The 13780-nt window shown below is 45.4% G+C and overlaps 1 protein-coding gene across 5 annotated transcripts in view; it reads left to right on the top strand.

The window, feature by feature from the left end:
• The window catches only part of CROCC (ciliary rootlet coiled-coil, rootletin), a 312203-nt gene that overhangs the window by 112127 nt on the left and 186296 nt on the right, over nucleotides 1-13780 (top strand). For all 5 annotated transcript variants that reach the window (XM_069240717.1, XM_069240716.1, XM_069240714.1 and 2 more), the window contains one exon: nucleotides 11322-11504. In XM_069240717.1, the coding sequence (XP_069096818.1) occupies nucleotides 11322-11504 (183 nt within the window). The remainder of the gene's footprint in view (nucleotides 1-11321; nucleotides 11505-13780) is intronic.

Genomic DNA, 13780 nt, shown 5'->3' with positions numbered 1-13780 from the left:
TCAGTGAGCTCATACATCTATCTCCATTCCTTTCTGATTGGCTCTAGTGTTTTGCCTCCTTTACTCCTTTTAGTCCCTTTTTTGTTTGTGCAACCCCCTCTTCTTGACCTCAGTGCATTGATGTTACTTTAAGTTGCTTATAGAAATATACACTTATGCAAAACGAGAGCTTAAGACAGCAGCTAACAACCAAATTACCTTTCCATTCAAATTCCGAGCTATTAACATTAAAGCAGTACTGGGTTCTGTTACTCACTATCATGCTAGTTCTGACAATGCCTCTCTAGGTCTCTCACTGTCTATTTCCCATCCCTATTTCTGACTCTCCTGCACCCTTCCTCTCTAGACGCCCCTCACTCTATCGCTCGCTCTCTCCGGGCCTCTCTCTTGGTCTCCCAACTGCCCTATGTAACTTGTGCACAGCAGACAGTGGACATCAATGGGTTCATTAATAAGATAATTTGAGAGAGAAATATGTATTTTTCACCAAGCAGTAAGTAATTAGGGCATTTTTAAGGATCAGGACATTTTTCATCATCATTCTGATGGATGCATCTGAATGCTGATTCCTCACCTCTAGGGTATTCCCCAGGAATCATACTGGTTCCTGAAGCTTTTTCAACAATACTTCTGCATGCTGCAAGGTGGTGCCATGCTGCTCTGCATTGAATCTACACTGCCCCAGGAGTGACGTAGCACAACCGCATATAAGCACCACCACTCTCTGCTGACATAAGTTCCTTTCTTCACTTGTGGATCTGGAGCTCTGCTCCCTCTTAAGATGGCCTTCTTTTGAATTCTAAATCAAAACCAGTGTGCTAGGAAGCATTGTCGCCTCCCAAGACTACAGGCTTCAAACCATACCACGACTGTGTAAATCAGATGTCAGTCTTTGACCAGCACAAGGTGTATCTCTGGTGTTTGAGCTTGCAGCATGACTTGAAGTTGTGCATCAAGTGCACCCTCTACACCCAAAAGCAACGCAGGGCCGAAAAGTAAACCTGTATATTGTGAAACACTAGAAGGAGTCCCTAGCCTCAGGTAAACCCTGCTCCCAATCCCAGTTGAGGGCACAGACTCCTTTTCACTCTTGATGTTGCTCCTGCGATAGGTCAACTTTGCTGATGAAGTTCTTTGGTAAGTTTAAGTCCGGACGTAAACACAAGAAAGAAAAAGTGGGACTTGACTCTCATCCCACCACTCTCTATATAAATAGGAAGCGTAAGGGTATCACACATCAGTTGGCCTTCCTCCGGCACCCTGCTTGAGGACCTGAATCCGCAGTTGGTCCTAATGCTCACCAAGTTCCCCAGCAATTGGTGATGCTGCTGCAAATAGAAGCCTTTAAGGAAGCCCTGTTATGTATATTAGGCACTCTTCCAGCTCCCTCTGACACAACTTCAGTCCCTATGGAACTCTAGGGGCCCTCATTTGGGTTACCATTGGTGGATCTATTCTTAATAATGTCCAATCCCTTTGACCCAGCTCTGTTACAGACTTCCACCCCAACTCCATAACCTGCATCGTTCCTCCTTCATCGATGCAGTTAATGCCATTGGCTGAGGAGGGTCCAGTGCTAGTTCCGATGTCTGACCTTGAACCGACTTCAGCACAATTTTGACCAATGTTGCACCACAGCCGATCTCCAATCAGCCCCATTCCAATCCTTTTCCTCCACTTGTGCAGACACTTCCTCAGAGACTCCATTGTAGTTTTGCCTCTAATTCCAACCAAAGCTTGCCACCACCCAGAAATGATAGAGGGAATGTGGAGGATTGACTACCTCTTTATGATGATGACATTTTTTATGTTAACTTACAAGAGGTCAGTGGGACTTAATACTCCACCTGAATAATTTTTGATCCTCCAGTGGAGGAAAATACATGTTGGTTGGGATGATTTAGTGAGCAGCGGAGGTCTGGTACATCCAACTGCCCTCTGTTTAGGTTAAGGCATATGTCCTTCTAGAAATCTTGCAGTTGAGTCAGCCACATCTGAACCCTTGCTCCCTTTCAAAGAAGTCCTCACTGACACCTTAATGTGCACCTGGTTATGGCCCTGTTTTTGCCCTCTTTTAAATAGGTGGGTGGCTAGATGTCGCTGATTGCACCTGGCAACCCTGATCTACCAACTTAACTTCCTACTCCAAAGAGCCTGGTTGTTCAGGATTTACCAGCAAGGTGAACACCAGTTTATTCCCCAAGACTCCTCTGGTTGGGAGAGTCTAGGAGGACGAGGTGTTCCGAAAACAAATGTTGCCTTCTGCTAGCCTAGCACTGAGATCAGTCAGTGCAATTTATGTATTGGGCTGCTATACGCATGCCCTCTGGTACATAGCCAGTGAGATCTCCTCCGCAGACCTGTAAGACTATAGGGCCTTATGTGGTCAGACCATGGAGGATCAGCCAAATATGTGATTTGTGCTAGCATTAATACTACTGATTGTCTGGGAAAGGTGGTTGGCACCAGTGTGGTGCTCCGCTGCTATGGGTGGATTTCCTCTACATGAATCTCTGGAGACATACAGGCCTCCCTCATTGATATTCCTTTTGATGGCTTATGCCTGTTCAGAAAAAAAGACAATTCTGTCTTGGAACTTTCAAAGACAGTAGGGCTCTGACACACTCCCTCGGTCTTATGACCCCTGCTAAAGAGTTAACTCACCAGTTTGACAAATTCCGAGGTTCCTCCAGAGGTCTGGTGTATAGACATTGTCAATCTGCGCTTCCTCTGCGTCAATCATCCCCAATCCTTTCCAGACTGGGGATGTGAATCTGGTAGGCAACATGCAGGCCACCATCGGCACCAGTCCTCAAAGTTCCCTTCCCCTGCTGCAACAGCTATCAAGCTGCTTTAGCTTCCTTTAAGCGGGCCACAATCACCTAGGATCCAGCACTTTCTCCCATGGTGGCAATCCATCACGTCTGACAGATGGATCCTACAAATCATTCAGTATGGCTATGCTCTACCGTTTTTGCAGCTTCACTGAAACACCCCCCTCCCCCAACACTGCAGAGCAACTCTCAGAGATGCACCTGTCCATTCGATTGCAAGAAGTGTTGTAGATTCATGCACACTCACCCTTCTCTCTGGAAGCCAATGTTTGATACAGATATTTTCAACCTTCAGAATTACTTATGTTATACGCTTGGTCACTGTGGGAAAGTGCCAGTGTTGGCATAGTTACTCCCCCTCCCCCACACGTTTTGCCTAGTGTTGATGCTAACTTTGATTGAAAGTGTAATGGGACCCTGCTAACCAGCCCCCAGCCCCAGTGATCTTTCCCTTAAACTGTGTCTTTGTTTCCACAACTGGCACAGTCCTGGCACACAGTTAAGTCCCTTGTAAAAGGTACCTATGGTACCAAGGGCCCTGTGGCCAGGGAAGGTCTCTAAGGGCTGCAGCATATATTATGCCACCCTAGGGGACCCCTCACTCAGCACATACACTCTGCCTTGCAGCTTGTGTGTGCTGGTGGGTAGCAAAAGACAAAGTCAACATGGCACCCCTCTCTGGGTGCCATGCCCACAAACCACTTACTTTGGCATAGATAAGTCACTCCTCTAGCAGGCCTTCCACCATAAGGCAGGGTGCACTATACCACAGGTAAGGGCATAGCTGCAGGAGCAATATGCCCCTACAGTATCGAAGTCTATTCTTAAAACATTGTAATTGCAGTGTAGCCATATTGAGCATATGGTCTGGGAGTTTGTCATTACTAACTCCACAGCACCATAATGGCTTCACTGAATACTGAAAGGTTTGGTAATAAACTTCTCAGCACAATAAACCCACACTGATGCCTGTGTGGGATTTATTTAAAAATGCACACAGAGGGCATCTTAGAGGTGTCCCCTGTATGTTAGCCCAAATGCTATTGTAGGAGTGACCGGTCTGTGCCAGCCTGCCACTTTCAGACAAGTTTCTGACCACATGGCGTGAGTGCCTTTGTGCACTCTGTGGTCAGAAACAACGCCTGTCGTGGGTGGAGGTGCTTCACTCCTCCCCCTGCAGGAACTGTAACACCTGGTGATGAGCCTCAAAGGCTCAAGGCTCGGGTTAGAGTGCCCCAAGGCACTCCAGCTAGTGGAGATGCCTGCCCCTCTCGGAAAAAGCCCCACTTTTGGCAAGTCTGCCGTGAAAATTAGGGAAAACAGGGAGGAGTGACCACCCCATCTAAGACCACCCCTAAGGTGTCCAGAGCGGAGGTAATCCCCTCACTGCAGAATTCTCCATCTTGGTTTGGAGGACAGGGACCAATAGAGATAGGAATGTGCCCCCCTCCTCAGAGGGAGCGGGCACAAGGAGGGTGTAGCCACCCTTAGGGATAATAGCCATTGGCTACTGCCCTCTGACCCCTAACACTCCCCTAAATCTAGGATTTAAGGGCCTCCCTTCCTGGGGGATTCCTGCCGACATACAAGAAGAAGAAGGACTGCTAAGCGGAAACCCCCAGAAGAGAAGAAGGAAGACGACAACTGCTTTGGCCCCAGCCCTACCGGCCTGTCTCCTGCTTCAAAGTACCTGCAAAAAGATCAGCGACGCGTCCAGCGGGCCAGTGACCTCTGCCAACTCCTGAGGACTGCCCTGCACTCAAAAGGACCAAGAACTCCTGAGGACAGCGGCTCTGTCTGAAGAAACCTACAAGTAAGGACTCTCACCTCACTCCAGATGCGCGAGTCTTGACCCCTGTGCAGCCGACGCCTACGGCCTGTGTCCATGTGGTCCACCCAGCAAGAGAGGGTCCCCAGGCGATTGCGAGCAAGTGCCCACCCTGGATTGAACCTCTCCTCTCCTCCATGAAGATGCCTGCAGAGGGAATCCCAAATGACCACCCTGACCGCAAAGCTCCGGATGAAGATGTCCGACGCCTAAAGGCACACTGCACCCGCAGCCCCCAGGCCTTGGAGAAACCGACCCCGGTGCCTCAACGTTCAGCAGGCGGCCCTCCTCCCTGTCCGACCGGTGGTGTGCTCGAGACACCCCCCCTGGACCCTGTCTGCAGCCTCTGAGTGACCCCCGGGATCTCCTCATAGACCAGCATTGAAAACCCGACGTCCTGTTTGCACCCTGCACCCGGCCGCCCCTGTGCCACTGAGAGTGTGTGTTTGGTGCCTACTTGTGGCCCCTTCAGTGCTCTTCTAATCCCCCCCGGTCTGCCCTCCGAGTCATGGGTACTTACCTGCTGGCTGACCGGATTTCGAGTTCCCCCTGTCTCCATAAGAGCCCACGTTAAAATTTGCTCAACTTTGACCTCTGCACCCAGCCGGCCCCGTGTTGTTGGTGGTGGGTGTTTGGGGTTAACTTGAACCCCAACCAGTGGACTTCCTAAAACCCAGAGACTGAGACTGTAAGTGTTGTCCTTACCTGTAAACAGATCTAACTTTTCTTCCTCCCAGGAACTGTTTGAAAAATGTAGCGTCCATTTTTAAAATAGCTTTTTGCCAATAATTCAAAACTGTATTACTTAACTATTTCAAACAAAGTACTGTTGATACCCATGTGAAATACGAAACATTTAAGGTACTTAACTGCAACTTAAGTCTTGTGGCTCTAAACATAAACTAAGAAAATATATTTTTGCAATATAAAAACCATTGGTCTGGAGTTAAGTCATTGTGTGCTTTTTCTCTTTTCTGTGTGTGTACAACAAATGCTTTGCACAACCTTCTGATAAGCCTAACTGCTCGACCACACTACCACAAAGAGACCATTAGTATTATCTACTTTAGCCTCTGTTAAGCCTCTGGGGAAACCCTGGACTCTGTGCACACTGTTTCTCACTTTGATATAGTACGTACAGAGCCAGCTTCCAACAGCCACTATCTTATTGTACTCACTACTCCATACCTACTCTTGCCTGCTGTGCGAAAAACAATCTAACAGTGGAGGTGTACCCATGCACATTCACAAACAGGTTCTCTGGCTGCATGTGGGCCAGGGCGATGTCGCTAGCTCTTCAAGGCAGCTCCTTGAATCCGAGGTTGCAAACTTTGGCCAGCACATGGACAATGGCCCGATTAATGCAACAATACTGATCTTTGGGCAGCACCCTCTGGCATACAGGGTTGCTGACTTTTGGCAGCACATGGGCAATGGCCATCAGACAGGAAGTACTAATTTTAATGGTTGACCTCTCTGGCATATTGGATCGCTGACTTTGGGTTTTACACAAGCATCGGCCTGAACTGTGGGTTAGCACTAATCTTTTTGGTGACCCCCGTCTGGCACACGGGTCTTCCAACTGGACCTCACACTCTCCAGGCACACTCTTACTCAAGCGTCCTCTGGTCTTGGTAGTCAGTCAAATGTAGGTGCTCCAGGGCAAGTGATTTTGATTCTCCTGGGTGATGTCTCTTTACCCAGCAGGGAGACCAGGAGACCTTCTGAGCTAGCAGTCTATCATGAGTCTCTGCTTCTGTCTGGTGGAATAATAATGGGATAACATACTATGAGGTAAGTTGTATTGCAAATAAGCGCTAAACACCAGAGTGTCACTGTAAGACGGTGGAATGCCGTCACCTATGGGTTACAGCAATGCTGTCAGTGAGCTCACTGGCCTCCCTGCCCCAGAATACGGGCCAAAGATGCTCTCTGCCTCAACCTGGCCCTGCACGGACCACTTAATTGTGGTGGCACAGATGAGTCCAACAAGAGAGCACTCACTGAAGATGAGTGCAATGGGGCCGACGTCTGTGATTGTGGTAACAGGGTCAAGATCCTTTTAGAAGTGCATTGTTCATAAAAGATCTAATTTCTGATATTTGTCTTTTGGTGATCTTAATTGCTAGGTTTTACTCATGAGAAACTGTCTCTCCAAGTGTCACAAATTTGCAGTTCACTGTCACCCATACGTAGTACACTGAAAACAATGAAATGTCACACATAAGCAATCTGAAAACTTGCCAGCTATTATGCAGCAGCCCACAAATCTGTCTGGAAGGCCTACTCCATTTCCACATGCCTTTTTTAAGGCCCTAGGTTTCCAAAACTGCTCCCTCAGACCTCCAAGTATTGCATTCATGCCCACAGACCTGAATCAGACGAGAGACTCCCGATGTTTGAAGCCAAAATGGCTTTATTTTAGCTGCCTCTCACCTGAAATTGCCTCGGCTTTAACAGAAGTCAGTAGGGAAAATGCATTTGCCCCCTATTTGTTTCCAAAAACTCCCACTTTGATGCTTTAAAATGTTGGCATGTTTTGTAAGGTACCAGGTGGTAGCAGGAATGTTCTACTTTTTTTTAGGTCAAGGCTAGGCAGCGTGCATGCACTGTCTCTTGACATGTTGTAATCCTCTTCTGTGGGCTTTCACCATGCCCATCACTTTAATTCATTCCTTGGCCTACCTTTCAAATTCCTTTGGTTCGTTAGGTAAATGTCTTGCCTTAAGGCAGCTTTGTTACCACCCGGGAGACTGACCCTGTTACATGATTATTGCATGATCGGCCAGATACCTTGGTGTCGGTGCACTACTTTTTTCTTTTGCCTCTCAGCTTTGCGCTCATAGCTGTATGTTTTTTCTTCATTTGGCATCTCACTGTTTCTTTGCTGTTTCTGCACCCGAAAAAGGCTGCAAGCTGAAGGGGGATTCTTTTTTATTCTTTTTGCAGTTTTACATAGAGTGAACTCGACCGCAAGATTGGAGCTCTTTACATGAGCACCAGTTAAATTTCCAGCCCCATTCCTAAATTCTTCTCAAGTTTAGCACTTGAAAAATATACAAACTGGCGCCTCTGCAATAGAAAAAACACAAGGGGTAACCCTCAAAGCAGCTCTCCCTGGCACAATGGGAGGGTCGATACTACAATATTCATGGCGTTCGGGAAACTCGCCCCATAATACTTTGAGGGGCATTCGTTTTGTAACACATTTTTGCCCATAACTCAGACTGTGGTGGTCCTATGACAATGAGACCACCACCAAAACGTTCAGCGCGGCATGTTCTTTCCATCCAGCTCATCTTCTGGGTTCCTGCACTGTTTTTAAGCTCCCTCAAAGCCGGAGCTTTTGCTTTACAGCTCAGAATAGTTTGTATTCTAAGGGCCTTGTTTGTAATAATATTCTAGCAGGCCTGCTAGACCTGAAAATTTGTAATGCAGTATGCCCTCTAGTGGCTGTATATATGATTACACCGCAGTGCTCTCTGCCCTTCTCTTTTCATGTGGTTATGCCTGCTTTGAGCTGACTATATGGTTACATGACCATGTTTCTTCGGAATGTTATTTTTATTGTGGTTCCCTCTAGGTGCAGTTCTCACCTTTACAGTCTAATGCCAAATGTATGAAGGAATGCACAAACAAAAAGTTTATTTCAGATAAAGGTTTAATGTGCTGCATGGCTAAATACTTATATGGTCCCAAAGGCGAGACCTATTGCCTTTGTCAGTGCTAGTTTTGCACAAGGAAAAGAGCTTGAGTAGTACAACATTGACACCTAGTGGCCAGCTTCTTGTACTTTAGTATTTTTCGCCCGATTCCACTTTCTCGTTAAGTTTTAGGTGCAGTAACATCGGAACTTTGTTTGAAGCAGTTTTTCTTTACATTTAAGACATCGGTTTCCGTTTTTTACCAGGAATTTCTCTTTACTTTACTTGGCCTCCCCGCTGCCTTATCTTGCTGTCGATGTACCCTCCGCCCCCTATAGCATAGTATTTCTTTTCACTCTTTCCAATTATTTTGTATATGTTTGCCTTTTTCCACAGTCCCACCAAGCTCAATATTAACATTTTTTTTCTTTGGGTCATAGAAATAAAAATAAGCCATATCACGGTGTCTTCGTCTGTGCCTTTGTGCCTCCGTATCAAGTTAAATATAATTTGCCGGACTGCCCTTGCTTGACAGCATGCGTTTTTTATTTAATTTAATTTTTGCTCTTTTATAGTGCGCGAACTCGATCTGAAGGTATTGTAACGCTATAGTTATCATGACCGGTACCATGGAGTTGAAATGACAACTGTTTTTGTCTGGCAATTCTCAACGAGGTAGTTTTACACCTAGGGCCACATATGCAAAAGTTTCTAATTGCGAGTTCCTAATTGCGATTTCCTGTGAATCGCAATTACGAAACCGAAATTTCAAACGTATGAAACTAATATGAGTTTCATCTGCGTTTCCCAGTGGGTCGCAGATGGAGCTACCTCATTAATATTAATGAGGTAGGACTTGCTTTGCGACCCATTGGTAATCGCAGAAATCACAGGGATGGTGGCATGCTGGGGTCAAAGCAATCTTTTTTTTAAACACATCACGTTTTCCTCAAAGGAAAACGGGATGCGCTTAAAAAAGAAAATGTAAAGTTTTATTTTCATTCATTAAGAACAGGCATTGGTCCTCTGCTCTTAAAAAATGGCTTTAGGAACATTCTCCAAGGGGAAGGGGCTTCCTTGGGGACCCCTTCACATTTGCAAACAGGTTACCACCAGTTTGAAATTGGTGTTAAAATGCAAATGTTTTGCTACCGTATTTGGGTCGCAAAACATTCACATATACCACTGTGATTCGCTATTAGGAAGGAGACTCCCTAAACCCGTCCCTTCCTAATACCGAATCAGTAAGCCAAATTGAGATTCGGTAAAAGGTTACCAAATTACTATTTGGCCTTTGTACATACAAAAATGCTTTTTAACAGTCGCAAACGGCCCAATTCTGCGAATTGGACAGTTTGTGACCTCTAAAAAGCTTTGTACATGTGGCTCCTAGTTGCCTATTAATTGTAAAAAAAAATAAAAACGAAGTCATTAAAACCTTAGTGCAGCACATTCTAAATGCGTGTTTTTTTGTCTGGAGTACCTGACTTGGTATGAAGAGAATGGTATTGTATATGCTCATGCTATGGTCTGGGCTTTGTTCAAGCCAATGCCACTTTAAAGTAGAACCAAAATCAGTGGGATCCTGACTGTAGTGGGGGCGGGATTCAGTGACGGGGGTGGGCAGGCCTGACACTTGGGTAAAAATACATTTCTTAATTATATTGTTGGTCTTTCACCTGCAAGTAACATCATACAAGATATAATGCACATACCTTAAACAATAAGTACATGCACTTTAACCTAATTTGTGGGAAATGTTTTGTTCTGATGGGCGAGCTCGGTTGGTTAGTGCAATCAAATAAATCCAGAGTTCCTGGGGTGTAACCGAATGGACATCGATGTAAGTCCTGATTGGTGCACTGGGGAATAGTGAAATGTATATTCGTAGTGCTGCGAGGTGCCAACCTGTGATAGGAAGTACTCAGAATATGTCACTGAATTTTTAAAAATGCATGATCCACAGTATAAGATAGATTGCCACAGTTTAAAAATGTATGACACACAGTTGAAGATTTGCTGCATACAGTATAAGGCAGACTGCTGTAAAAAATAAAAAACGATTCAGTGTTTAAGTTCTTCTAGTGCTTTTAAAAGTATATTTGTAGTATTACGCAGTCAGACTATATCTATTGCAAGCCTTTCTGGTAGGTTTCCATTTAAAGGATGCATTACAAACTGGTAACTGAATTTACAGTACCTCTCAAAATGATAACTCTGTCACCATGAAATTTCAAATTTCCCATCAATTAAAGCCTAAACTGACTGGCCCCTAAACAACCTTTAGATTTGCTGATTAACCAGTTGCACACATTTACATTTCTTTCAGATAGAAGACACCTCGGTGTTAAGGCTTATAACTTATTTACCTGGCTTCCCCTCCTTTTCCTTCACAGTAGCAGAGACCACCCCCTTCCTTTCAGCCTGAGACACCTCAAGGTCGAAATGGTCCTTTTTAATAAGAATTGTGTTGGTAAAATTAAAAAAAAGCTTGAGAATGTTGTTCCCAATTGAGTTTGCCCGCTTCACTCTCTGGATTTGTGGCACTTGGGCCTGTAGTACCATACCAGTCAAACAGTTGGCTCTTGCATGAGAGTGAGGACTGATGTTTAAGAGAAGGGTCCCATTACAGAGAATGGAGAACTGATGTTTTTTAGAGTGTGATGCAGGAGTTTTGTATGTTAAGTATACTATAAAAAACAGGTGACCCCTACAAAATACAGGTGAGTTGACAGGTGTGTAACGCTCCCGGTTTAGGAGGTGATTTCTGATTTATTACGTCAAGAAATGTGTTTATTTTATCTGTGTCTTTAAAAAAAACTCTGTTTCAATGGAAGATAAACGCAGAAATTAAATTCCTATGATTTCTGTTTCTAAGTCTGCTTCTTCCTTCTTCTCAAATGCTGGCTTTCATGCTGCTCCATGACCCTGAGTTTTGGAGGGCAGACAGACTGATAGAAGTAGGCCTACTGACTGTTGTTTATTGTCACCTCTCCTGCTTCCCGCCCCTCACAGTGAGAAGAGCACCCTGGAGCGAACACTACAGGCCCTGCAGCCACAGATGGAGACCCTCCAGCAGGAGTACGAAAAGCTGCAGCTGGCCAACAGTGACCTGCAGCGCCAACGAGAGAACCTAGCGGACGAGAAGGATGATATCAGCAAAGACAAAGAACGGGCCCAGAAAGAGATCGAGCGAGGGTGCGTGACTGAGGGGTGCAAGGGTACACATGGAGACTGTATGAGTTGAGAGCATTGTCCATGATAAAGGAAGATAGACAGAAACCAGGGAGACCTTAGGAGACCTGGTGTACTTTTAAATTGTATGAGGGGGGAAAGTGGTTGGCATTATCTATCTTTCTACCTCCCTTTTGAGTCACACTGAGCAGACCACCTCATCTGAACATGGGTACTACGAAAAAAGATAAATATTCACTTCTTCTCCTGGAAGATGGAGTTTGTGTGAAGCTCGAAGGTGCTGGAGTCATGAAAGGGTGTCATAGCTATGATGAAGGGGTTGTATCATTAATAGAAGCTGAGCCAAACAAAATCCACTGTTGTCTACCAATCCATATGAATTCATTTAACAAACTCTGAACCCAATAGAAATTGTCAGTGCTGAAAAATATTGAAAAGCTGTTCTTCCTTACTTTATTGCTTACAGCAGAAGACATTTTAAGATAGCTCAAGGTCTTCAAGCACATGCTGCAGATATTTATTGAATTCAGCATTTCTAAGGGTATAATACCCACAAGATAGCCAATTTGGTTCATGCACACGCTGGAGAGCACTATGTCAAAGCTCTGGTTATCTAATATCACCGTAAAATAGCTTAGAAGTTTAAGTGCTTGCTGTACAGAATTGCGTGTAACATGGAGTGACAGATTTGCATTCTATATAACCTAGTATCGTGAGTTCATACGTTTGTTGGAGAGTTTACATGTAACATGTAGGCCTCTAGTTACATCCATGATTAAGTACCTTAGTATGTTGTGCACCTGTTACAAGCTGGTCCATGAAACACTTAAGGCATAGGTCTGAACTTTTACATATTTTAACTCAATATTTCATTATTTTAGGATTAGTTCTGTTGGGTGCCAAGAAAGCCTATTAGTGCCACAAAACAATTAATGGAGATTGAGAAAGTGAAAACATGTTAAGATTGCTGCTGTTTATCCCTTGGTTGCTTAAGAAGTGACACCCTTAGGGCCTCACTATGAATTCGGCGGACGGAAAAGCCCATCTGCCGAAGTTTCGACAGGGAGGTTGCTGCCAGTGTGGCAGCCTCCCCGCTGGGCTCATTACGAGTTTCCCGCTGGGTCAGTGGGCAGAAACTCAGTTCTGCCTGCTGGTCCAGCGGCCTACAGCATTGTCTCCGGCTCGTAATAGAGCCGGCGGCAATGCTGTAGTGCATAGGGTGCACCAGCACCCATCGCATTGTTCACTGTGCAAAGCTGACAGAGGACATTGCGAGGGTGCTGGCCAGGGGCCCCCCTACACTGCCCCCTTGGGTCCCCTGCACCCCATCTCTGCCAGCCTTTTCATGGCATGGTTACCTCCATGAAACTGCTGGCAGAGACGGGGGGTCGTAATCCCCAGGGCAGCACTGGATTTGGACTGCCACGACCGCCAGGACAACGAATCCTAGCGTTGCTGGCAGTCTGACTGCAGCGCAACCGCCACGGTCATAATGTGGCAGTCGGACGGCTGCATTTGGTGGCGGTCCGACTGCCACCGCAAGTCTGGGAGTCAGTAGACCATCAGACTCGTAATGATGCCTTTAGTGTACCTTTGCCATGGTGGAAGGCTGTCAGTCTGGTGACAGGGTACATGCGTACAGAAGACTTAACTCAACCTTTAACAACTGCTCCTACTAGAGACACAATTCAAACAGAAAGGATACTGATGGTCTTTCAACTGAGCTATTGCAAGCCAGATGGAAAGCTGGGAAGGATGAAGAGTTTCAAAACTACCTCTGCTCTGCTTGCTTCTGATCTGATTCAGACACCAATACACAAATTGAATTTTGTGGTATGTAAAATAATACTAGAAAAGTACTATTTTTCTATTACAAAATACAGTTTACAAACCAATGAGTTTTCATTCCAATCTTTACCTCTCCAATCCTTTTCCTTATGGAGATCCTTACATATGTAAGTTAAATATTTAGTATTAAATGGAGAAGGGCCCAAAGGAGGAGAAAAAACGGATATACGTACTACTAAATAGGATGACTTTCGGGAGGAGTAAGGATGGGTTTAGAGAGGGCTAGGGAAGGGTTTGGGGGGATATGCAACCACCCACCCACCAAAGTGTAAGGCCAGTGCTGCTCACAAACTGCTCTTCTAACGTTTCTCCACATGGACCTAAAACAGTAGTAATTGTACTCCAGCACCCCACATGGCCAACTGCTGGTGCTGCCACACCCTACGACAGAAAATAATGGATCTATGACACTTAAAATAAAATCCCAAATG

This window comes from Pleurodeles waltl, chromosome 6 (genome assembly GCF_031143425.1).
Source record: "Pleurodeles waltl isolate 20211129_DDA chromosome 6, aPleWal1.hap1.20221129, whole genome shotgun sequence".
In the NCBI taxonomy this organism is placed as follows: Eukaryota; Metazoa; Chordata; class Amphibia; order Caudata; family Salamandridae; genus Pleurodeles; species Pleurodeles waltl.
Note: the sequence above shows the minus strand (reverse complement) of the source record. Positions and strands in the feature narration are given on the sequence as shown.